This window comes from Prionailurus viverrinus, chromosome A1 (assembly GCF_022837055.1).
Source record: "Prionailurus viverrinus isolate Anna chromosome A1, UM_Priviv_1.0, whole genome shotgun sequence".
NCBI lineage: Eukaryota > Metazoa > Chordata > Mammalia > Carnivora > Felidae > Prionailurus > Prionailurus viverrinus.
Genome location: NC_062561.1, coordinates 175,630,248 through 175,656,683, shown reverse-complemented (window position 1 = coordinate 175,656,683; position 26,436 = coordinate 175,630,248). Strand labels below are relative to the sequence as shown.

General features: G+C 46.9%; 1 protein-coding gene across 3 annotated transcripts; it reads right to left on the bottom strand.

Moving 5' to 3' along the window:
- DRD1 (dopamine receptor D1) lies at positions 1–26,436 on the bottom strand. 3 transcript variants are annotated; one of them, XR_007153309.1, is made up of 3 exons: positions 25,468–25,540; positions 23,090–25,362; positions 1–87 (listed from the first exon to the last, which is right to left on the bottom strand). XR_007153309.1 is itself a non-coding variant. In XM_047864198.1 (2 exons), the coding sequence occupies exon 2, from the start codon at positions 24,859–24,861 to the stop codon at positions 23,521–23,523; it is 1,341 nt and encodes a 446-aa protein (XP_047720154.1). In that variant the 5' UTR covers positions 24,862–25,362; positions 26,419–26,436; the 3' UTR covers positions 21,838–23,520. The 3 variants fall into 3 exon arrangements, 2 of the variants coding, with proteins under 2 accessions (XP_047720154.1, XP_047720144.1); XM_047864198.1 differs by lacking the exons at positions 1–87; positions 25,468–25,540 and adding an exon at positions 26,419–26,436 and having other exon boundaries at positions 21,838–25,362; XM_047864188.1 differs by lacking the exon at positions 1–87 and having other exon boundaries at positions 21,838–25,362.

The following is a 26,436-nucleotide window of genomic DNA, read 5'->3' as shown; positions in this document are numbered from 1 at the left end:
TGCAAAATTGTTTTGGTTTTAAGCTTCGAGTTCCAGCGTCTCGATTCAGTGGGCAAAGATTCCTCATTTTTGTTCTTGCTGCAGAAACTGAAATAGAGAGAGAAAAATTGTATCATCCAATTTACCTTATTAGTCACAACTTATAAATGGATGGAAACCCCATTCAAACGGAGTTCAGGGAATGTATTGGCTCTGGTAATGGGGAGTCCAGGGCGCATATTATCTTTGAGAATAGCTGGAGCTGGGGGCTTTTCCTGCTTCTCAGTTCCGTCTTCTTCCAGGCTGACTTTATTCAGATTCAGATTTACATCATTGATCCTGCCAGCGAGTTCAGTGAACAAAACAACAGTGTTCCAGCAGCGGCAGCGGAAGTCTCAGAACTGAGTCCCATTAGCATGTCTTGAGTCCTGCGCCCATCTCTGAACCCATCCCTGTAGGTAGGCATGGGGGGCAGGGATGTCCAAACAGCCCTGGGCCATGGCTCACCCCCAGAGTTTGGGCCTGTGTCAGAGCCCCCTGAACACCATGGGAAAGAGTGGGAGGGGTGCGGCTCTCCAAAAGGACATTCAGCTGCTGTCAACAGAAGAGGGAATGGTTTCTGGAAGGCAGAGCAGTATGTGATCAAAGTAAAGTGATGACACAGAGTGGAATTGATGGCTTTTTTTTTTAATTTTTTTTTTAACGTTTATTTTTGAGAAAGAGAGAGACAGAGCATGACGGGGGAGGGTCAGAGAGAGAGGGAGACACAGAATCGGAAGCAGGCTCCAGGCTCCAAGCCGGCAGCCCAGAGCCCGACGCGGGGCTTGAACTCACGGACCTCGAGATCGTGACCTGAGCTGAAGTCGGACGCTTAACCGACTGAACCACCCAGGCGCCCCAAGGAATTGATGGCTTTCTACGGGATAGAACTTTCAAAGTGCTTCGGGTGGTGGGGGTGGAGAGCGGGGTTAGTTCCTGAGCTTGGGCAGTAGCCCTGGGAATAGAAGGGAGGGAGGGAGTGGAAAGATAACTGGGAGGGAGCTTGGGAGAGTCAGGGTAATGATCAGGCTGTGCTGGGCAAGGAGACAGAACAGAGAGGGAGGCAAGCAAGACAGCCAGGTGACATGTGGACTGGACAGATGGCGCGAAGACCAGAGCTTCAAGGGGGACTCTCTCGTGCATGAGTTCTACCCTGAAAGCAACCCCATTTCCCTTGAACGTCATTAAAACCTGGGAATCTCATTTCCTAGTTTGGGGAAACCTCCTTACGCTCTTTGTTCATTCAAAAGGAGCCTGGTCTTTGGAATCTGGCTTCGGGAAAACACGCCGACTCCATTATTATTATCGCTACTAATCTCCTGATTAAATAGAGAGAACATTGGATTTGCAGCCTAACAAAGCTTGTCAAACCCTGCTCCCCCACTGGGCAGCCACCTGACCTTGACCAAGTCCCTTCCCTCTCGGAGCCTCAGTTTTCCAAATCGGAAAATGAGGGTGAACAAGAACTACCTCGTAATATTCTTCTAATGCATATCAGCCACTAGATAATACCCACAAGACGGCAAGTGTTCAACTCCTATTAGCTGCTATTTTGTGATTCACGGTGCCGTAAAGTTTATACGTCTAAAAAAGCCCGGTGGGGCGCCTGGGTGGCGCAGTCGGTGAAGCGTCCGACTTCGGCTCAGGTCACGATCTCGCGGTCCGTGAGTTCGAGCCCCGCGTCAGGCTCTGGGCTGATGGCTCGGAGCCTGGAGCCTGTTTCCGATTCTGTGTCTCCCTCTCTCTCTGCCCCTCCCCCGTTCATGCTCTGTCTCTCTCTGTCCCAAAAATAAATAAACGGTTGAAAAAAAAAATTTAAATAAATAAATAAATAAATTAAAAAGCCCGGTAATGAGTGCTTCATAACAAGATCGCAACTAAAGCCGGCATTGGAAGGTCCCCAGATGCGTCTACAGCGTCGGAATTTTTCATTATGAAGCAAATGCTTCCACTTTCTGAAAATCAACACTAAGCTGGGGACTTTTTTTTTTTTTTTCCTCCCCAGCACCACTCGGGATTCCCAGAGGGTAGCAGTACTTAGATAATTCATTTTTAAATCAGCTGAGCCACATGAGAAAAGGTCACGTCTTATCAAAATACTGCGTGGCAGAAAGGAGCAAGAGGGGAGCGTGTGGCTGGATTTGAACTTGAGCTGCGGCCTGCCCTTTTGTGGGCAAGTCAACGACTTGCTGTTTTTCCCACCATGCAGGCCCACCCCTCATCCCCCAACACTCACTGATTACTAGGCATTAGCCATTACTAGTCATTAGTCATTAGATTATTAGCCATTAGCCTGGGGACAGGGCTCCAGGAGACCTGACCTTTGCCCTAAGTAGCTCCTGATCTACAGCAGGAGTTCGTGAACTGTATAGAGAGCCAGATAGTAAGTATTTTAGACTTTGCAGGCCACCCGGCTTCTGTCACAACTGCTCATCCTAGTCATCATCGCACAGAAGTAGCCAGGGACAACCGGTCAACAGACGGTGGGGCTGTGTTCCAACAACACTTTACAAGTGGCCCTACTTTGCGCTTTGTTTATTCTCTTACTGACAGAGAGGTGTTCAAGTTTCCTACCTTATTCAAAGCAATTGGCAGTGGAAATTGTTTGCTTAAAACACGAAATCAAAACTTACACAAATATATCTTGGGCATTTTATTTTGCTTTACAGCATATTGAAATAAGAAACCGCCTTGAGCTAAATGCTAAGGAAAATATTACTTGGTCGGGAGCCCCAGCTCAAACAGTGCTCAGAAGCAAATACGTAGCTTTAAATGCCTATATTTAACCAGAAGAAAGTCTGGGAGACCCTCCTCTAAGAATCCGTCACAAGAAGTTAGAAAAAGAAGAGCACATTAAACCCAAATGAAATAGAAGAAAGGAAATAATAAAGCACAGAAATTAATTCACTAAAATGGAGACGAATTCAGTCTTGCATGGAGAGCATCAAGTGTGTAATCAACATGCGGTGAAGGGTAGCCTTCCCTTTCACTTACGTTCGCATGCTGGAAGCATTACCCCATTCAGCATAATACTGGCTTGGGAACCGAGATAAATATATTTTTATCACGTTAAGGAAGAATTGGTGAATTCCTATTTTATTATTAAGCATTGGATTGCGGCAAAGGCCTTTCAGCAGTCAGAGAGGTGATCACGTGATTTTTCTCTTGAAAGGGTTGTTTTTTTTTTTTAATGTGTATTTATCTTTGAGAGAAAGAGAGACAGCGTGTGAGCAGGGGAGGGGCAGAGAGAAGTGGGGACAAGGGTCCGAAGCAGGCTCTGGTGCTGACAGCAGAGATCCCAACGTGGGGCTTGAACTCACAAACTGTAAGATCACCGATCTGAGCCAAAGTCATGACCTGCTTAACCACCTGAGCCACCCAGGCACTCCCTGATTTTTCTCTTTAAGTCATTAGTTTCAGTCATTTTCTGATATGAACTCACCCTTGAATTCCTGAAATAAACTCTACTTGGTCCTATCATATTGTTTATGTTTTCTTTCATTTCTGAGAGGTCTTTTTTTTTTTTTTAAGTCTTTCACTTTTAACTAGATGTTGCAGTATGGCTTCTAATACTTCAGAATTTTGTATTATTATTCATAAGTGCCATTGTAGTTTTCTTTTTGTCTCAATTTTTATCATATTTACTAATGTTATTGCATTAAAAAATGGAAAACGTGGGGCGCCTGGGTGGCGCAGTCGGTTAAGCGTCCGACTTCAGCCAGGTCATGATCTCGCGGTCCGTGAGTTCGAGCCCCACGTCGGGCTCTGGGCTGATGGCTCGGAGCCCGGAGCCTGCTTCCGATTCTGTGTCTCCCTCTCTCTCTGCCCCTCCCCCGTTCATGCTCTGTCTCTCTCTGTCCCAAAAATAAAATAAAACGTTGAAAAAAAAAAGAATTACAGATTTATAGAAAAATTGTAAAAAAACAAAAACAAAAAAAGAGTATGACTTTACCATAAGCCCAGATTCCCGAAATGCATATATCATTTTTTTTTCCTGAATCTTTTGAGAGTAAATTATAGATATATCCCTCTAGCCCTGGACACTTCGGTGTGTGTTTTCTAAACACAAAGATATATCCTTACAACGATCACGATACAATCGTCAAAACCAGGAAATTAACACTGATACAGTGCTAACATCTAATCCACAGGCCTTATTCAAGTGTCATCAGTTTTCTCAAGTGTCTTTCATAGAAATATTGTTTTCTAGTTAGTGCCAGCCCAGCATCACACATGCACTTAGCTGTCACCTCTCTTGAGTCCCCTTTAATCTGGAGCAATTCCTCAGTCTTTGTCCTCGACAAGCCTGACATTTTGACGCGTGCAGGCTATTTCTTTTGCGTAATATCCTCCACCGGAGTTTGTCCGATGCTTCCTCGTGACTAGATTCAAGTTACACATTTTGTGTGAGAAATGCCACGGAGAGGCGGTTATGTCCTTTTTAGTGCATGGTATCTGGAGACACATGAATCGTCTGTTAACAAGTCATGCTAACTTTGATCATTGATGAATGTGGTGTCTACCAGATCCTCCCCCTAAAGAGTATCTGTTCTTAAATAGTTTGGTAAAAATTCCTCTAGAAACTTCATAGCTTCCCCCCCCCCCCACCCCTATGGAAGGGATGATAGCTCTTTCAAAACTTTATATTCAGTTTATTTAGACTTTAATCTCTTCTAAGATAAGATTTGAAAAATCACACTTCCCTGGAAAATTGTTTATTTCATCTAAGTCTAAATTGGTCTTTTTTAGGGAGTGGGATACATAAATGCCTGCACAGATAATTACAGCTGACAGGGCCTGCAGGACTGGGGCTGAAGAGGCAAGTTGAGGACAACTCAGAAAAAGTCTGTTAACTGTGCCGCCGCCAGGACTCTCCCTGGAGAGTGACGGGGATCCTGTGAGAGGGGCTGGGCTGGGGAGTGGCCATGATCAGACAGGGGTGAGTAAACAGTGGATGTGATCGTGGGGTGGCAGCTATTAGGAGCCGGGAGTCAGGCAGGCAGACGCGCGTGAGGACCATATGCCTACTCTGGGTGAGATGCGCATTCTAGTGAGTGTCCCTTGAGTGGAAGAAAGAGGTGCGTCCAGTGGCTCTCTGACATTCCCCTGCAGAGCCAGTCTACAAGGACACGCAGCCAGTGGGAACTGCTTGGGCCGGCAGCACGACTTACACTGGTAGAGTGACAGATTACAGCAGAGTCAGGGTCCATCTAGCAGGCAGGCTGAAACGGAGGTGGCCGAGAGTGGGCGTGGCCTCCAGAAGGGGGACTCGCTTCCTGGTGTTTTCAGTTGTTGCAAATGATTCTGGGACACATCCGGTTCTCACCATGTCATCGGTGTCATTAGCCATGCTAAGGCGCGTGCGTGCGTGCGTACACACACACACACACACACACACACACACACAGGAGGAAATAAATAGAACACTCAGGGGAGCCATCAAAGTTTGAATCTCTTTTTTATTTCTTTCCTTGCACTGCATCCTTTCTGAGGCAGCGGTCATAATCCATTTATAACTGCTAACACTTACCGAGCATTTCCTGTGCACCGTGTACTGTGCCAAACGTTTTATGCATTTTATTAATCTCATTGAATCTTTACAAAAAAAAAATACGCTGTTCTGTGAGTATCACCATCTGGGTTTTGAGGATGAGAAAACCAAGACTCGGCAAGAGAGTGCCGGAGCAGGAACTCAAACTGGATCTAACCTGACTCCGGACACCGGTGCCTTCCAGAAATGACTGCTATTCCTTCTGTTTCTCCAGCATTTCTGATTCATAGTAACATAACAGTATCCTGTTTGATCATCACAGCAACTCCCCACGAAACCATTGCCATGTTCCAGGAGGAGAGGGTAGGGTTTGGAGAGGGACAGTGACTAGCCTAGGGTCACACAGCGAGGAAGGGAAGCAAGGTTTGTATCCAGCCTTCTAAGACAATGGTCCTAACCATTCGGATACCCTGCCCGCTTGCTTCCTAGGAGCTTCATTCCCGCCTGGATTGATATGCATCTTTGATTTCCGATTCTGAATGACTAATCTCATTATAATATATCCACTGAACTTACAGTAGCAAAGAATCTAAAGTTGACCACTGCCCCATGTATCTCTCCCACACACACACAAGATATACTATTACTGACTACTACTACTGAACGTAACCCTTGACACGCTTGAAAAAGAAATTTCCTTATGACTTTGTTCGAAAGTGCCTGTGCACCCAAACTGCAGAAGAGTTCACAGAACTGTCTTTAAATTTTTTTTTAATGTTTATTTATTTTTGAGACAGAGAGAGGCAGAGCATGAACAGGGGAGGGGCAGAGAGAGAGGGAGACACATAATTCGAAGCAGTCTCCAGGCTCCGAGCTGTCAGCACAGAGCCCGAGGAGGGGCTCGAACTCACGGGCCGTGAGATCATGACCTGCGCCGAAGTCGGACACTTAACGGACCGAGCCACCCAGGCGCCCCATCCAGAACTGTCTTAAAATGCTTTTGGAAGCGGATGTGTTCCTTGCTCCTTAACAAGGCCTGGACTGAGGTGAGGCATATTGATTGTATTCATAATGATCTTGAAATCTACGCCCTTCACTTTTTAAGGGTCAAGCTAAAAGCAGAAAAAAGAAAAGTCATGGTTGAGGGGCTTTGCCTGGCTGGCCAAGACAGATTCACCAGCTGCCGCTCGAGTCTCCTGTCAGCGCTGGCCATGGGGGACAGGCCACCACTGCCATTTCAGAGCAACTAATGAACCAAGAAGAAAGGGATTACCCCTTCCTTCAGACTCACCACATGCCAGGGGCTGTGCTCAGCACTGCATACGTTTGAGAGGATGCATAGCAAAAGGGCTAAATGTGCACGCTCAGGAACCCGCCTGTCTGGGTTTGAAGCCCACATCTGCCTTACTGGCTGGAGGCCTTGGCCAAGTCTCTTAGCCTCTCTATGCCTCAGGGTCTCCAAAATGAGGGCGCACAGTACCTACCTCATCGGATCATTGCCAGGCAGGACATGTCGAGCACTTGAAACAGTTCCCGGCACACAGTGAGAGCCTCTCTGTAAGTATCCAGAGTAATTATGACTACTGCCTTATCAAAGCCTCACATCCATCCTGTGGTTGAGGGGTTCTTGTCCTCTTCTGGGGGATGGGGAAACTGAGGCTCAGAGCAACAAAGCGACTATGGCTGGGGAAGCCTCTGGAAAAGTTGCATTTAGCCCAGCTTAATTCATTTTTTAGCCGCTGGGCTCTGTACCCACATTTGCCTGCAAGATTCATGCTCTAGCTGAATCGTGTCCCACAAGTAGAAATTCAGAAGTGCCATCACCACACGACAGTAGTGAAAGGCTGCTGACAACCAGACACACAAGAGTTTGGGCTTGTTCAATTCTGCTATTGCCTCTGAGTCTCGGCATTCTAGTAACATGGTTCCCTGCATCAATCTAGCCACTCACCCACCCATCCAACCACTCACCCCCAACCATATATCCATCTATCCACCCACCCGCCCATCCACTCACCCCCCCCCATCCACAGATCCATCTATCCACCCACCCACCCATCCACTCAACCCCCATCCATATATCCACCCACTCATCCGCTCAACCCCCATCCATAGATCTATCTATCCACCCACCCACCCATCCACTCACCCACCCATCCACTCACCCACCCATCCATCCATCCATCACCCCCATCCATATATCCATCTATCCACCCACTCATCCAACCACTCACCCTCCCATCCATAGATCTATCTATCCACCCACCCACCCATCCACCCACCCACCCATCCACTCACCCCCCCATCCACAGATCCATCTATCCACCCACCCACCCATCCACTCAACCCCCATCCATATATCCACCCACTCATCCGCTCAACCCCCATCCATAGATCTATCTATCCACCCACCCACCCATCCACTCACCCACCCATCCACTCACCCACCCATCCATCCATCACCCCCATCCATATATCCATCTATCCACCCACTCATCCAACCACTCACCCTCCCATCCATAGATCTATCTATCCACCCACCCACCCATCCACTCACCCACCCATCCATCTGCTTACCCCCATCCATATATCCATCTATCCACCCACTCATCCAACCACTCACCCTCCCATCCATAGATCTATGTATCCACCCACCCACCCATCCACTCACCACCCCCCCATCCATATATCCATCCATCGACCCAGTCACCCACCCATCAACAAACATATACGGAGATTATTCTCTTTGCCTCCTCCTGGTGAAACTGCCAAAATCTTTATAATAATACCAGGTTGAAGTGCAGACTGAATTCTGTACTAGGTGCTAGAGGGGCATAAAAGGATTCTGACAGGTCTTAACACAAAACGTACACCTTTTATTTTCAGTATCCAGAATACATTTACCTTCTACGTCTACTACACCCCAACAGCGAAGGATTACTCATGAGACATTTATCAATCCTCATCCAAGGCAAATTGACTAGTTCTAACTACAGCTGACACATCCCACGTCACTAGCTTGAGACATACGTATTTTTCCCAATATTCAGGTGAAACTGGGCCAACCTCCCATCCTACTTCTCAAGGAGTATCTTTCCTCCCTCCCAGGATGACCCAGCAGGAAGTCAGTTCGGCCTCAGGAGACAGGTCTGGTAGCCATCATCAAAAGGTCAGAAAACAAAAATCCCTGCTTGGCTTAACAGTTGGCCTAACTGTGGCTGTCTAGCTTTTGTAGCTGATGGGGCCACACTACTGTAAATCTGACACTGGCTTCCGGACATCAGGGCCATCTCTACCTGGGACAGGCATCCTCACGGCCTCTACTGCTTTCTCCAGATGCACAAGAAGGAGGGAAGCGAGAATGGGGCATAAAGAATCCCCTCTCTCCAAGTGTTATGAGTCAGCTAGATGGTAGCAACAATCCTCTACTGTCCTGAGCAAAGCTTCTTGGGGACGCATTTCTCTCTACATATACCACATGTGTGCACACTTCCATGCATTATCCATGATCCAAGAAGTCTGTGTTAGGAAAATCCAAGTATCACGCCATGTGCTCTGCCTAGCACTAGTCCTCCTCTAAATTCTCAGGGGAGTTTACGCAAAGAAGCAGGTGAGTCAGATCATTGGGCCCAATGGTTGGTTCTTCGCAAGGCCAAGGGGCTCATCCCACCACCAGAACCCCGGCTTGGCCTCTGCGCACGCCCCTGTCTGGTCTAGAAGAAGTCCCTCCCTCCCCCCAGACCCGGCCCATCTACATCCTGCCCCATGATAATTGGTTGTTGGAATGGCCGTTCTCTTATCCCTGTCTTCCGAAAGACGGATAATGGCACATGTCCCCCAATCTGAGATGCCCAGTCACCATCCTGTATTCTTTTCCAAATTTTCCACCACCTTGTTTTCCGAGATCCTCCCCTTCTTCCCTGGAAAGCATTATTATGCAGTGGGAAGGAGACTCTACAGGCTGTGGGTACCTTCATTGGCTTGGTCTGATCGTTACGGGAGGAGATGGACGCAAAGGTGCCCAGAGCAGTGCCCGACACATAGACACCAATAAACTTCAGTTCTCTTCCCTCTTCCTCAGACTACTTAATTTTCTTTGGAACTAAAACTTCTTTTCTAATTGCCCTTGACTTCAAATGTCACATTCTTTAGCCCCATACCCTGTTACTAATCCATTCTTGCCTGGTTCCTCCCACATTCCTTTTGTTCATGTTAAAGATGACTTTTTCTTTTCACCTGTGTAAGTCTTGCTGCCACCTACACTGATTAAATCAGCTAGATTGAAAAAGAGGACGAGTTCTTCCTCCATAAAACTCCAATTAATCAATCATCCCAGAACCAGAGCAACTGGGGCGACGGCGTTTGGTAGAAAGCACAGCAGTGCAGCTGTCAGTCCTGGGACGTGGCACCTACGAGCAGAAAGATCTCAAGCAAGCGATTTTAATTTCATGTGCCTCAGTTGGCTCCCCTGCAATGCCATCAGTCCTAAGGTTTTTGACAAATTTGCAAATAGCCTGAAAAAAAGGGGCATCTTGGGGGACTCAGCTGGTTAGGTGTCCGGCTCTTGATTTCAGCTCAGGTCATGATCTCATGGTTTGTGAGTTCGAGCCCCATGTCAGGCTGTCTTTCTCTCTTTTCTCTCTTTCTCTGTCTCTCTCTGCCCCACCCATGTGCTCGCTCTCTCTCTCTCTCTCTCTCAAAACAAATAATAAACTAAAATAATAATAATAACCTGAAAAATCTCCAGGGCAAAACTTGACTTATAGGTGCAACATAGCATAAACTTACTGCACTTGGAAAGACAGACCTGGTTCTGAGTCTGTTTATGCCACTTAGCCTATTTTTATGTGTAGAACGTACAGAATCCTTCATCAGACAAGAGCAGAGTACACATTCTTCTCAAACTCACATGGAACATTCATGAAGATAGACTATTTCCTAGCCCATAGACCAGAACACCTCTTTAAAATTTTTTCAAGAATAGAAACATACAAAGTATGCTCTCGGACCACAATACAATTACACTAGAAAGCAAAAACAGAAAGATAGCTCCCAGATATCTGTAAATTGAACAGCACATTTCTAAAGAATGCATGGGTCAATGAAGGCTCAAGCATAGTTAAAAGTATTTCGAACAGGGGCGCCTGGGTGGCGCAGTCGGTTAAGTGTCCGACTTCAGCCAGGTCACGATCTCGCGGTCCGTGAGTTCGAGCCTCGCGTCAGGCTCTGGGCTGATGGCTCAGAGCCTGGAGCCTGTTTCCGATTCTGTGTCTCCCTCTCTCTCTGCCCCCTCCCCCGTTCATGCTCTGTCTCTCTCTGTCCCAAAAAAAATAAATAAACGTTGAAAAAAAAAATGTATTTCGAACTAGATGAAAATGAAAATACAATTATCGAGGGGTGCCTGGGTGGCTCAGTCGGTTAAGCGGCTGACTTCGGCTCAGGTCATGATCTTGTGGTCCGTGAGTTCGAGCCCCGCGTCGGGCCCTGTGCTGACAGCTCAGAGCCTGGACCCTGTTTCAGATTCTCCCTCTCTCTTTGCCCCTCCCCCATTCGTGCTCTGTTCCTCTCTGTCTCAAAAATAAATAAACGTTAAAAAAAATTAAAAAGAAAGTACAATTACCAAAGTGTGTGGGATGCAGCAAACACAGTTCTCCTGAGGAAATTTATAACATTAAATGCATATACCAGAAGAAGAAGAAAAAAAAAAAAAAAAAAAAAAAAACGAAAGGTCTCAAATCAATATCCTAAGCTTCCACCTTAAGAAACTAAAGAACCATAAGTAATATGAGCCTAAAGTAAACAAAAGGAAAGAAACAATAACAGAGAGCAGAAATCAATGTCAATGACATTGAAAACAGAAAAGCTTTAAAGAAAATCAACAAACCCAAAAGGCAATTCTTGAAAAGGCCGATAAAACTGACAAAAAATGGATAAACCAAGAAAAAAGGAGAGAAGACACAAATCGCAATCTGAGAAATGAAAGTTCATCACGACTGATTCCACAGACATTAAAAGCATAATAAATGAACAATTCTATGCCCCAAGTTTGATAACTGAGATGAAATGGACCGATTTCTGGAAAGACGCAAACTCACACAGCCTGACAATCCCTTTATCTGTTAAAGAAATCACATCAATAGTTAGTAACCTTCCAAAAAAGAAAGCACTCGGCCCAGATGGTTTCGCTACTAAATTCCATTAAATATTTAAAGGAGAAGTAATGCCAATTCCCTACATGTTCTTCCAGAAAACAGAAGGAGAGAAAATATTTCCTATGAATTTTATGAGCAATTGCATCCCGAGGTATTTATCCAACTGATCTGAAAACTTACATCTACACATAAACTTCCATGCAAAAATTTATAGCACCTTTTTTTCATAACTTCCCCAAACTAGAAGCAACCAAGGATCTTTCAGCAAATGAAAGAAGCCCGTCTGAAACGGCCAGATACTGTATGATTCCATTTATATGATATTCTAGAAAAGGTGAACCTAGAGAGAAACAGATTAGTGGTTACCAACAGCTTGGCAGGGGGAGGCTTGGATAAGGAAAGCATAGAGGAGATAACCGTAAGGGCATTAAAACTATTGTGACACCTGTTAGGATGAGCACTGGGTGTTGTATGGAAACCAGTTTGATAATAAATTATATATTAAAAAATGTAAAACCAAAAAAAAGGAAAAATGAAACAACGATTGCCAGATACAAGCCATGATGCCATTTTCAAATCCCTTCGAACAGCACAAAGAACACATCTTAATGTACAGAAAAATTTTTAAGTTTTTTTACTTATTTTTTTAGTAATTTCCTCACCCAATATGGGTCTCGAACTGATGATCCTGAGATCAAGGGTCCCATGCTCCTCCCACTAAGCCAGCCAGGTGCTCCCAGTGTATGGAAATTAAAAAAAAAAAAAAAAAAAAAAATCAAGCGTGAGGTCGGAGGATTCCAGGATGAAATGCAGACTGTAACATAAGAATGTAACTGGAGTGTAAATGTATGAAATAACCTCATGGAAGGGGGTGGAGAACAAAAAGGCTGACCTAAGTGCCTTTGGAAAGGAAGAGAGAAAACCAGGCTGTTTCCGACCAAGGGACAGTCTATAAAATACCTAGCCAATGCCCCTCAGAACTGCCAGGCCATCAAACACAGGGGAAGTGTGAGAGGCTGTCACATCCGAGAGGAGCCTAAGAAGACACAGTGACCACACGTAACATGGTATCCTAGCCGGGATTGTGGAAGAGAAAATGGACATTAGGTAAAAACTAAACAAATCGGAGTAAGTCACGGACTTTAGTAAGTGACAATACATCAGTATTAGCTCATTCATTGTAACCATACTAATGCGAGGCATTAACAATAGGAAAACAGGGGTGGGGTACCTGGGAACTCTCTGTGCTATCTGCAATTTCTCTATAAATCGAAAACTATTTTAAAATAACGTTTTTTCAGGATTTCTCTCTTTTTTTTTTTTAAATTTTTTTTAACGTTTATTGATTTTTGAGACAGAGAGAGACAGAGCATGAACGGGGGAGGGGCAGAGAGAGGGAGACACAGAATCGGAAACAGGCTACAGGCTCCGAGCTGTCAGCACAGGGCCCGACGCGGGGCTCGAACTCACGGACCGCGAGATCGTGACCTGGCTGAAGCCGGACGCTTAACCGACTGAGCCACCCAGGCGCCCCATTCTCTCTTTTTTTTAATGTTTATTTTTGAGAGAGAGCGAGAGAGCGTGAGCAGCAGAGGGGAGAGAGAGGGGTGGGGGGACAGAGGATCTGAGGCCAGCTCCATGCTGGCAGCAGAGAGCCTGATGGGGGGCTCCAACTCATGAGGCCGTGAGACCATGACCTGAGCCAAAGTCGGACGCTTAATAGAATGAGCCACCCAGGCGCCCCCAGTTTTGAGTTTTTAAAAAGTGAGATGTCAGTACTTATTTCCTGACAAATCTCAAACTTGGTGCTCTGCCAGCTCTCCCCTCCTCCTCCTCCTCCTCCTTCTCCTCCTCCTCCGTCCCTTCCCTCCTTCCTCCCCCTACCCCCTTCTCTGGAATTTGGAAAATTCCCGGGCAGAAAAACAAGAGAAATAAAGCTGACCACCTACCCCTCACTGCTCCTTACTGTGAAGCCAGAGGAAGTCAGAGCAGAGGTCATGTGACAAGTAACCTCGGTCTCCCCAAGGAAATCAGCCATTAACATGAACTGATCCTCGGACCAGGTCCCCAAAGACCCTCTGCCATACAAACCTTGCACCTGAAATAACTTATTTAACGGCCACTGTCCACATTGGAACATTAGCCACTGTCCCCGATCAATATCTAGCCTCGGCCTCCCCGGCGCACCTGACTTGCTGTTTTTTTCTCTTCTAGGTTATTGACTCTGAGTTCTCACACTTCAATTTCTTCCTCCTCTTAGAATACAAGATCCACTAAGGAAGGCTGTCTTTTCCTTCAAACCTGCCCTAAACGTTTTTATCCTCAAACTTCAAATTTACCACCTGAAGCCTTCCTATCTATTCTCTGGAAACATCTAAAATGAGCCTGTGGGAGCATTTAACGTAAAAATATCACTAAAACATTTAATATCTATGTCAACGATGAGAAAAATAGAATTTGACAGTCTCCCAAAAGGTTAAGCCTGAGAACAAACGATGGGATGTTTTTCAGTTTCAAAATAATCTGAAGTGGTTTGTATTAACCTTGTAGACCGCGTTTTAGAAGAGGCCCTAAAATGCTTGTGTGCCCATGACTCAGCTGGAGAGCAAGAGACTTCAGCTGCAGTGGCCTCTCTTGCCCTGCCAGGGGTCCAGAAATGTTTGAGACTGGGGCAGTGGCGGGGGGGGGGGGGGGGGGGGGGGCGCGCATTGGTTCAAAATATGACAAAATAACTCCAAGATGGAAATTGTGAATAATTTCAAAACCACATTAAAAAAAATTATATTTAAGAGGACACGAGAGCTACTTTATACGTTCGATGTGATGTGTGACAGGACAACGCATGTCAGAGTAGCGTAGGGTCTGCAAAGGTTTAAAACAGCCCAGGCTCCGGAAAGGGTTGCTTTTTGTCAGCTCCCAGGACTTCAGATGGGCTCTCACTCGTGACCCCCAAGCCGGGGTTTCATCATTTCCCAAAAGCCGAACAGAGAAAATGCTTTCTGTTTTTCCAATCGAAAGTCCACACATCCTGTCATTTTCTAAATGAGATGCGTTTGATCCACAAAATTATTCCAAATTTGAGCTCAGTAAAAAAGGAGATTTGTGTGGAAAAGACCCCCGTGTAGTGGAGGAGGGTCGTGTCCGGGGATTGAGGGGAGGGAAGGGGCTTTGGAGCTGGCAGGTCAGGAGCCCCCACCCTGCCCGGGGCCTTGAGCATCCACGAGTCAGTCCAGAGCCTCACCCAGCCTCAACCAGATCAGGCCCTGCCGATCAATCCAGAAATGTTCACACGTGAGCACATAAGGTGGTCAATGACCGGTCATTCTTTCCAGGACGCCCCCAAACCTCCCCTTCTGCCCCCCGCAGCCACAACTAGAACTCAACACGCCTCACATCAGTTCAGCCTGTGTCTTTAAAACATCGTTTAACTGCGGGCCTAATACACCTAAACACACGCTTCTTACAAAAGCCAAGAAATATACAAAGTGAAAACATTGAAAGCTGTCCCCAAAGCTCACTCTTCTCCCTAGAGATACTACTGTTTTTTACCAGGGTGGGCATTTTCCCACATCTTTTTCTATGACGTTACATAAGAAACATAGAATCCCTGTATTGTTTTAAATACGAGGGATCGTATCATCCATGTAATCTCGTAACTCGCTTCTCCCCTTCGTGAAAACCCTTCTGTCACAGTGCATATGGATCCACTTTCTTTTTAATTACCACGCCCCACGGACATCCTACATCTTCGTTATGCGTTCCCCTCTCACGGGACCCTTAGGTTGTCTTTGGCAGGCTCTTACAAGCAGGGGTGCGCCCTTCACACGGGCATCCCTGAGCACGTAGGTAAGGATGGATGTAAGCCAGGCTCCCAGAAGTGGAACTGTTAGACCAGACCGTGTGCATGTTGTAAGTTTGGCTGCTATTACCAGCTTCCCCTTCCCATCAGCCATATCAGTTCACACTCCTGTGAGCAGAGCAGGAAACTGCCTGTTGGCCAGCCCAGCCCAGAGGTTCTGCTACCCGGCTGATGGAGCCTCGTCCCCGCGCGACATTCTGAATTGCATGAGCCAACAAGGAGGCTTTAATTGCAATATGGGTGCAATGGGTTCTTACTTAAAATGCCATTAAAATTTGCTTTTGCCTTGTAAGTATTACGGCCAAGCTTTTTAGACAAACTGTCACCTTATTGCCCCTGGTCCCCTCTCAGAGCAGATCCTCTTTAATCTTCCCCTGTAACCGAAGCGCTATTTTATGGTGACCCCACCATCAAGCTAGGAAAAACCCACAGCTGTTTTTGGCAGAATTAACGTGGCGCTCTCTCCTGCCCCACCCCCCCACCCCAGTTTAACAGCCAATAGCAATGTGTGTTAAAGCAGCATCTTACAAATGGGACTGGACATTATCTAAATTACAGGCAACATGTTTATGATGCTAAATACATCTGACCTAAAAACTGAGTCTCAAAACAGCATGCATGCGGCTAGATAATCTCAGAACACACTGGTGACATTTGGTTGACATTTCCTCTCCCGTGTGAAAGGGCTGGTCACCCACTATCCGTGCACATCGATGCGAGAGAGAGCCCGAGCTTGCCGTTTGAAGACCGTTCCAATTATTTTTCTGCGCTTGTGTCCTTGACGGAGAAACCTAACTCAGTAGAGATCGGCCCTTATAACTTCAGCAGGCTCAACCCTTAAGTAAAAATTAAGGTGTGTGGATAAGCAGTTACCTAAGCCTTTTCATAAAGTTACTCGTTCACTGAAAAAGTGTATTAACTCAGATGCCTCCTGTGTGCCAGGCTGTGCTGGGCACTGAGAATAGAGGGTTGAAAAGGACACAGTCTGTGCCTCCGGGAGCTGCCTTGAGAAACAGGAGATACGACGGCACACGACAGAATGCGTGCCCCATTGCAGGACACCAGCCTGGGGATGGAAGGCCAGAGAAGGATTCCCAGTCAGGCTGACACCTGAGATGAGGCTCCAACGGATGAAGATGACAGGAGAAAGGGTGTCCCCATTGTAGGGAGAGCAAAGGGGTGCCATCAGAGTCTATTTGAGAGCCGTAAACAGGTACATAGGGCTGCAGGGAGGATGTGAAGGAGGGGTTTGTATGCATGCCCGACAATTATCACCAGACCACCTGGTTAACCCTCCAGATGCACTGGAGGGGGGCTCCTGCAGAGGGTGGAGACCACCCCAAAGCAATGAATTTGACAGCCTGTGGGGCCCAGATTCAATCCTCCCCCTCATTTACTAGCTGTGTGGGGCGCCTGGGTGGCTCAGTCTGTTGAGCTTCCAACTTGGGCTCAGGTCATGATCTCGCCGTCTGCGAGTTCGAGCCCCGCGTCGGGCTCTGTGCGGACAGCTCAGAGCCTGGAGCTGCTTGGGATTCTGTGTCTCCTTCTCTGCCCCTCCCCCGCTCATGCTTTGTCTCTCCCTGTCTCAAAAATAAACATTAAAAAAAAAGTTTACGGGGCGCCTGGGTGGCGCAGTCGGTTAAGCGTCCGACTTCAGCCAGGTCACGATCTCACGGTCCGTGAGTTCGAGCCCCGCGTCGGGCTCTGGGCTGATGGCTCGGAGCCTGGAGCCTGTTTCCGATTCTGTGTCTCCCTCTCTCTCCGCCCCTCCCCCGTTCATGCTCTGTCTCTCTCTGTCCCAAAAATAAAAAATAAAAACGTTGAAAAAAAAAAAAAGTTTACTAGCTGTGTGACCTTCCACACATTGCATGCCCTCTCTGAATACTTGTTATTTTGCCCTGTAAAGTGGGGACGGTGATACTGGTGCCCACCTCACGGGATGGCTGTGAGGACAGAATGAGACGATGAATGGACAGTGCTTGGCATGATACGGGCAGATGGTTACCGGCACTCAATAGAATGAAGCTATGGGCACCACCTGGACAAAGCCGTTTTCTTTCTTCATGCATTTTACTTTTAAAACATTCTTTGGTGATGGCTTATTTGCCTATCTGTCTCTACTTGTAACTCCTCAAAGATTGGGACGGTGTCGGGTTCATTTCTAACATCTGGCACATGACCTGAATCACAGATAGCGCTCAAAAAATGTTACTGATAGCAAGTAGCATCAATTACATACAAAACACTGTGTGTGTGTGTGTGTCTTTGTGTGTGTGTGTGTGTGTGTGTGTGCACGTGTCATGTCAGACATCAGGGAATCGCAAGCCTCAAAGACCACATGGAGATGAGAGACCAAAGACATTAGAGAGAGACTGGCAGACCTATACATCTGTACCAACCCCCCACCGAAATAAACTTCACTAAACGTGTGGCTCCAATATCCTGTTTTGACGTGTTCATTCTTTGATTCAACAAAGGCTTACTGGGCAAATCCTGTAAGCCAGACAGTGAGCTGGGTGCTTAGAAATATTTAGAGAAAGGGAAAGAAAGTCAAACAGCTTTTGCTCTCAAAATGCTCATCATCTAGGGAGAAAGATAGGGAAGCAAGGAGATTATTTCATTACAGCAAGGTAAGCCCTTGGAAAGAAATAAGAGAAGTAGAGGCAAGAAGAAGGTGGCAAAGAAGGCCTTCTGCAAGTGTGTCCCACTGTGTCTTAAAAGATTGGTAGGATCAGGCAGACAAAAGCAGCAGGGAAGGGTGTTCTGGGCAGAAGGAACAGCATGTACAAAGGCATAAAAGACAAGAAAGGACTTTGCACACGATACAGACTGTATACAAAGTCTGGAATGTCTGTAGGAACAGTGTTAGTGGGGTAATGGCAATAGATGAGGGTTCAGAGGCCACCAGGGGCGTGACCACGACGGGCTTTGCACGACCTTGACTGTTTTTGCCTGCAAGTAATTGGGAGTCATTGAAAAATATTAAGCAAGGGCATAACACAGTCTTATTTACGTTTTATAAATATCACTCTAATGGCCAAGAGAATGGAGGTTTGGGAAATGCGTCATGGGAAACCCACCAGACCCCTGTTTTGTCCATGATGGATCTCACATCTGGTATTGTCAAGCCAAAATCATATCTCAGAAATCATCTCTTCTAACCCTGTTATCACAGAGATGAAAACACTTATTTTCAAGGGCTGTAGTTCATCCAAACTACTTACCTTTTAAAAAATTTATTTATTTATTTATTTTGAGAGAGAGAGGGTGCACATGGGAGGGGCAGGGAGGGAGAGAGAGAGAGAGAGAGAGAGAGAGAGAATCCCAGGCAGGCTCCAAGCTGTCAGTGCAGAGCCAGATGTGGGGCTCGAACTCATGAACCGTGAGATCATGATCTGAGCTGAAATCAAGAGTGGGTCGCTTAATGTACTGAGCCACCCAGGCGCCCCTAAAATTTTTTTTTTAATGAAATAAAAAAAAAACTCTGCCCCTCAATTCAGTCCTCCTAGGTCCCACTACCACCCGCCACTTTGCTAGCGTTTCTGCTAGGTGGGGTCACTTCTGCGGACAGAATTCAGGGAAATTCCTCGTTGGTGGCTAAAAACGTTTACCAATTGTGAGAGCTAGTAGGATATCTATTCCATGAGCACGAAAAAAGAATTTAAGTGGTTTTGTACATGGTCGCATAGTGATTAAAAAGTTAAACCCTTTTAAACCAGAGATTATTCTTGAGCTTCTAATACTATTTAAATTACAACTCCCAAATCTTGAATGATGTAACAGTCTAAAGTCCAAATGCCGCTTTTTTTTTTTTAATTCTATACCTCACATGGAAGTTACTTAACATGACAGAAGGCAAGATGGCTAGATTGGCCTGGTAACAAAATCTCAGAGGGGTTCTCTGTGCTATAATACTCGCCATCCCTCAATCCTCTGTAAAAATAAGTGATATCAGGTTTCCATCCAGGAAATCTCAAAGAAATCCACAGAGGTGCATCTAATCTATATAATGCTACAATCTCGTGATCCACTGGGTTCGTTCCTTCAAATGACCACAGTAACCAGAGCTTGCAGAGGACCAGGTCCTAGTTTTAACAGCCCAGAGGCAACCAGCCATCAGCTCATTATTTCTGTAACAAATTTTGCAAGGTAAGTCGGTCTCATAGACTGAAACATCATGGATAAATGTTTCTTAAGTCAGTATCTCATGATAAATTAAGGCAGTTGTCTTAACCACGCAGATATTAACAGCTGCCTGCTTCTGGAATACCACAGAACCACAGCAAACTAGAATAGTGTCTGGGAAAATCCCAAACCACAAGTACATTTCCATTTGCTTCGAGCAAACATGCAAGAAGACAAATGAAAAGCAGGTCCATTATTACCAATGCAATAAATATCATCATCAACTCCTTCAAATTAGAGATCCCGTAAAGACCCAGTGAGCCCAACATTTCACTGCTCTGGACCCTTAAGGACCTTACTAGCTTCATTTAAACCCTCACGAGAGGCTGCGTATTTATTTCCATGTCACAAATGGGTGAACAGGCTCAGAGAGGTACAGTTATTTACTCTCACACAGCTTGTAAGTGGTAGCTGCAAGGTGAACCCTTGTCTGTCGGAAACAAAGCCTGTGTTTTCTGCGTTCCAGGCCCCTGTCCGTGAACTGGCTCCCAGGGGGTGGAATGATGGAGGTGAAATGCTACTGGAACAAGCTGGGGCGGGAGTCACGTCGGAGCCCCCCACCGAGAGTGGAGAATTCAGAAAGTCCCTGAAGTTGGATTACATATCGATTTGCATATTTGGATTACATATCGAGGGTTGATCCCTCCACTGAAGAAGCTGATGCACAGGTTTTGCTCCTCCTGGGTAATAAATCAGGACAAGGAAGCCTTGGAGACTGTGCCTGCGTAGGTCCCAAGAGAAACCAGTGACTTTGCCACACACACCCCACATCTACCCACTGGAGCCCCGTGCTCAGTCCCCCTTCCATAAGACTCCCTGTTGTTCCATCACCAGCAAAAGTCCTGCCTCTATGTGACCAGGAAAGGCATCTTCTTTTAAGAAAGAAAGGGAAAAAGCACGCCTTTTCTCAACTGTCTCTATCTTGCTAAAGTATTTCACGTACAGTTAGCATTACTAAGCCTTATCACGTTAGCTAAAAATGAAATGAAAATCATCAGGTGATTTCACTTTTCTGGTTGTACAGGAAATTCTCTGAAAGATTCTGCCAGGGGAACCAATACATCATAAGATACTTCCATCAATCCTGCGTGCCAGGAACCCAAAGTACCGTCTCATCCACGGTGTACTGAATTTTACAGTTCTTTAATACCGTTTCTAGACATGTCATGTCTTTTTCGCTCTGCCGAGGAAATAAACAGTGATGGCTTTTGTGCCATGTTCCAGTGGTTGGACAACGACAACCCTGAGTGTCACAGTTGGTGCTGCCAGACTATTCATTAAGGAACAGAATCAAACTGCAAAGAATAAAGATATCCAGAAAGCCAGGAAGCAGAGAGAAGAGGCATCATGCTTCATGGTGTTTATTCTAGATATGTTCATTATATGCCAAAGCCTGGGGAAGGCAAATATGGAATTTAAAAAGAGACCATCTGTTGTGTCATGTTCCAAATTATAAACTTAACCCTTAATTTCTACATTCCCCTGCTGTTCAGGCGTTCTCCTTCTTCCGGATGAAAAAAACTAAGCAGGTTAAGCAGGATTGAGGGATATGCCCCGTAAGGTATTTTGATAAGCCCAACATCACGACCTGTGTATTTCCTCCAGAAAGAAATTCTTGTTATGTTTTACTCTTAAAACAAGCACTACCCATAAATACAGTGGTTGCCATATAAGCTGAGGGTCCCCGTAACCCACAGCGAGCCACAGTTTTTTCTGTGATTTTTATGTGACTTAACATCTCTGGGCTCTTCGAAAGAAAAAAGCAGAGATTTTAGAAAGCTTTCAAACCTGTGAAACGAAAAGTAGAGTAATCCCTCACATGAGGAGAGTTTCTTTTTAAAAAATGTTTTATGACAGAAAAAAAAAAAACACCCCGAGAGTATATAGTCGAAATCAAAAACATTTCCTGTTTAAATATTCAAAGGCAACATGTGACCTACGTAACAAGGAGAAATTTCCATTAAAAAGAAAAACAAAAGTAAGGTTATCCTCAAAAATGCTCATGTTTTCTTACTTGTAGGTCTGAAGGAGCCTAGTTTTTAAAATACATTTAACAAACACGACACAGCCCATTCAGGGTTGATTTGAGTTCACAAAATAATTTTATTATATGTAAGAAAGCATACAGGCAATAAAAGGAAGAAACATTCACAATGCATAAATAACACGGACCTGATGCAGGAGATACTTTTCAGTCAATTTATTTCTTGTGACCCATGTCATCTAAATGTTAAGTAAATTGCTTGTCAACAATACTCTGTAAACATTTCAAAGAAATCCTCTTGAAACGCCCCACGTGAATGAGTATCTGGCAAGAGAGACTCTATACTGATACTTTATACAGTTGAGATGATGAGATAGGAACTTGATTCTGAAGCACAGAGAAGGAGCTAGCATTTGTCAAGAGATACTGATGGCTTTGGGGCACTTAACACACCCACCCAGAAGGGGTCTCCTGTTTTTTCCACCCAGAGAAGTGTCTAACTCGAGGATGATAATGAGGCACTATTCGTTAGTTAGTACACTATTAACATCTAGACTAGGAAAAAAAAAAAATCAATTCTAATTTCAGATTAAAGCACTACAAAAAGTCACCCCACTGAGTGGTGCGCTTTGACCTGGTAAGACAGAAATGCAGGATTTGACCTTTGTCCATTGGTGCGACTGTTGTCACGCGAGAGTTAAGGAAACCTACTGTCTTCACTACACATGTTTAACCAGGACAGCAATTTGTTTGGTTCGGAAAAGCTATCCGACATGGAAATGAGAAAAGACACAGAGGGCCAATTATTTTACATAAATACAAAGTGGCACATACTTTTTATTACCAACTAAGCTCATGAGTTTCAAGTCAGGTTCTTCTTAAGCTGGCTTTTATGAAAGATATTTACAGAACTGCAAATCTTTCTCCTGGGAAAGTCTCTGTCATTAAAAAACATTTGAACACAGTAGTAGCTATGCCTTTTTAAGTTCTTCAGAATCTTTCCAGAAAAACATCCACGGCATTTGTCAATTCTCCCCTCTTATTTATTTATGCCCATGAACTTTAAGGAATTATCACAACTTCATTTCCTATCAGTCTTTGCTGTGTTGCCGGAAGTGATACACGGGCATTTAGCATCTCAGAGAGTTTGTGTGTTTATTTCACTGGCCAATAAGGTACTACTTAGATGGACGAACAAGGTCTCAGATAACTCATAAGTTTATCCTATGACATATGATAAATATAGATTTATTGTAATAAATTAAAAATACCCACATAATACAATAAATAAATAAAACCAGTATCAACAAAGCATCTCTCAAGTCTGGAAAAAAAAAATCCCATTCCTACTGTAAGGCTTAATTATGTTTCAGAAATAATTTATGAAGGCATGCACCTACCTTTACAATCGGAAAACTTTGCTTGGACATCTGTTAGCACCTGTTTGTACACAGCAAACTCAACCCTTCTCATGTCCTTCCGTCCTGGAAAGGATTAATTTTCTAAATCGATGCCGTTCACTGTTGATTCTTTGCCCTATATTTTAAGTCCTAAGATAAGAACCAGTTTCTAAAAATAACTTTGGAGCCAAAGACATGTCCCTGTGAACGTTCACTTCACATATGTCCCTCTTTGATTCACTACGAACAACACAGAAAACACACTGGAATGTATTTTAAAACGTAGTTAGTTGTGTGTTGAGGGAAAGCAGCAGAGGGGGGCTTGCCTGACGTCTCAGGGCCTCACTGCACCTTAGTTTCCTAACAACGAGCCACCGAAAGTCTCCTCCGGCTTTTGGGGTGAGCCTGTCTGGCAGGATTCATCTCAGAGCTCAGGTCGGATGCTGTCCATTTTGTGTGATGGGCTGAATCTTCTCTAGAGAGACATCAGTGTCATAGTCCAATATGACAGACAGGGCCGGGGACAGCTTCTCCAAGGGTCTGGCCGTTCCACACGCCTCCTCCTTCTTCAGGTCCTGGGAGGAGCCCACCGCATGTGGGATCAGATAAACCAGATTGCAGTCCTTGGAAATGGAGCCTCGAGGCTCGTGATGGCTGGAAAACACCACAGCCCCATTGTTATTGATGCTAACCGTCTCTATGGCATTATTCGTGGTAGGGCAAAGTCTGTAGCATCCTAAGAGAGTTGAAAATGCCTTGCGAAAATCAGCATTAAAGGCATAAATGATGGGGTTCAAGGAGGAATTGGCCCACCCAAACCACACAAACACGTCGAAGGTGATGGAATCGATGCAGAAGGGCTTGGTCTCCCCAGACCCACAGAAGGGCACCATGCAGTTCAAGATGAAGAAAGGCAGCCAGCAGCACACAAACACCCCCATGATCACCGACAGGGTCTTCAGAACTTTAGTCTCTCTTTTGAAGGACATCTTAAAGGAGCTTTCTGGCTGAGAACACTCCGCGGGGTTTCCATTACCTGTAGTGGTCTGGCAATTCTTGGCATGGACGGCTGCCCTCTCCAGGGCCGAGATGCGCCGTATTTGTTTCTGGGCGATCCTATAGATCCTGGTGTAGGTGACAATCATGATGGCCACGGGGATATAGAAGCTTATCAGGGAGGACGAAATGGCGTATGTCCTGCTTAAGCTGGAATCACAGTTGTCCATGGTCTCACCTAGGGAAGTGGCATTCCCATCGGAGGGGCTTGTGGGTTTGGCCTTGTGCCAGCTGAGTTGCACTGGGATGAAGGAGATGAGTACCGACAAGGTCCATGCCACGCCGATCAGAATGAAGGCTGCCTTGGGGGTCATCTTCCTCTCATACCGGAAGGGGCTGGAGATGGCCCAATACCTGTCCACGCTGATCACACAGAGGTTGAGGATGGACGCAGTGGAGCACATGATGTCAAAGGCCACCCAGATGTTACAGAAGGACCCAAAGGGCCAGAAGCCAGCGATCTCCGCCACTGCTTTCCAGGGCATGACCAAAACAGCCACCAAGAGATCCGATACGGCCAAGGAGATGACAAAGAAGTTGGTCACCTTGGACCGCAGGTGTCGGAATCTGATGACAGCCGCACAGACCAGCGTGTTCCCCAGGAGCGTGGACAGGATGAGCAGAGACAGGAAACAGGCTGTAAGGATGCGGAAGGAGAAGTCTCTCTCCACCACCAGCCCAGCCCCGTCCATGGTAGAGGTGTTCAGAGTCCTCATCTTGCTGAGGGGGTGCACGCGGGGGGCTCTGACACCCTCCAGTTCCTAAGCAGGGATGAGAGGTCACTCAAACCTGCAGTTCTCACCCACTGGGCGGCCCCTCGCACAGCCCCACCGGCTCCCGGGGCCGCAGGACCTCACCAGCATCCCATCAGAGGGCTGCAACAATCGCGGGGCAGGAGCCTACCCTTGGCCACCCAAGTCAGCCCCTTGGAAGGTCCTCCCTGCTCTCTAGAACTGTCTTCTGACTCCCTTGCTCCAGGTCACTGTTGCATTCACCAGCTGACCCTTCAGTTCCCAGTGGAAAGCACTGGCTTTTTAGCATATTCTAGGCTATCAATCCGGAGATTCCCAGGCCTCTGCGGATCTAGTCAATCGTGGTCACATTTTGGGGCGGTTGCCTCTCTGGTGGTGACAGAGTTCTCCCCTCTCTGAGGTGCAGCTGAAAATACACGCCTCACTCCTCCAAGTCCCTGGCTCCACAGCAGCCCTCCATACGCCCTAGAAAGCAAAAAGAAGGCAAAGGTCGTTCGCCAAGCCTTGAGCAGATCGCAGCTTTACCCACATCAACCCCAATTCAACGCCGCCGCCGGGCGAGCCACCTACCTTGCCTCGAGGTTGTGTCTCTCAAAAGCCCCCGGAGCTCCGAAAGCGGGCTTCGCTAGGCGCCGCAGCACCACAACGCCCAGGAGGCGCGCCGGAGTCCTGACCCGCGCGCGCAGCCGGGGTCTGGCTCCTGATGCGCAAAAATCGCGGGGCAGGTTCGGAAAATGATCCCGGGCCAGGTCCCCCAGAGCCGGCGCTGCCCTACCTCTCCAGCGGCCAGAGATTGTTCAAGCCAATGACACCCGGGAAAAGGGCTCCCGGGCGTTCAGCTCCTCCTCGAGAGAGGGCACCTCCAAGACTAGTCACTTGGGCAGCTTCTCTTCCTCGCTGCCTTTCCCCCGGGGCCGAGCGCCCGGGCGCCCCTTGGGTGGCCTCCGGCCCCTCGGGGCAGGGCTCTGCGCCTCTCCACCGCACTGTCCGCTACCTCCCGGGAGCCCGTGGGAACACCAGGCGAAGAGAGCCCAGCTGGCACCGGAGGGCGCACGGGCCAGCCGGGTTCCCGCGGGGCACAGCCCACCCCGCCCCCGCGTCCCCTCCCCTGCCCTGGAGGCGGGCTTCGCTTGACAGGCAGAGTTGCGGGCGACAGCCTGCACGTGGTTCCCCGGGTGATGTCGCGGGCGAAACGGGGTGGGGAACGCCCAGGTGAGCGCTCGCACGCCCTGGGTTACCCGCCAACCCCCGGACCCCCGGACCCCCGAAGAGCATGCGACAGGGCCCGCGAGACAGATCCCTGTGTTAGAACCTCAAGTAAGCCCGAGTCTCCAAAAAGCGCAGCTCGGCCGGACACCCACCGGGCACGACCCCAAGCCCTTCCCAAAGACCGACGCAAGCAGGGACCCTGCCCACTCTCCCACGCATACCAAGCCCTGCAACAGCCCGCGTCCGTCCGACCTGCGTCTCCAAGTGTCCCCCAACTAGGGTGAGGGGTGCCCCGCCGGCGCCTGCACTCACCGTTCCGAGAGGGTTCCG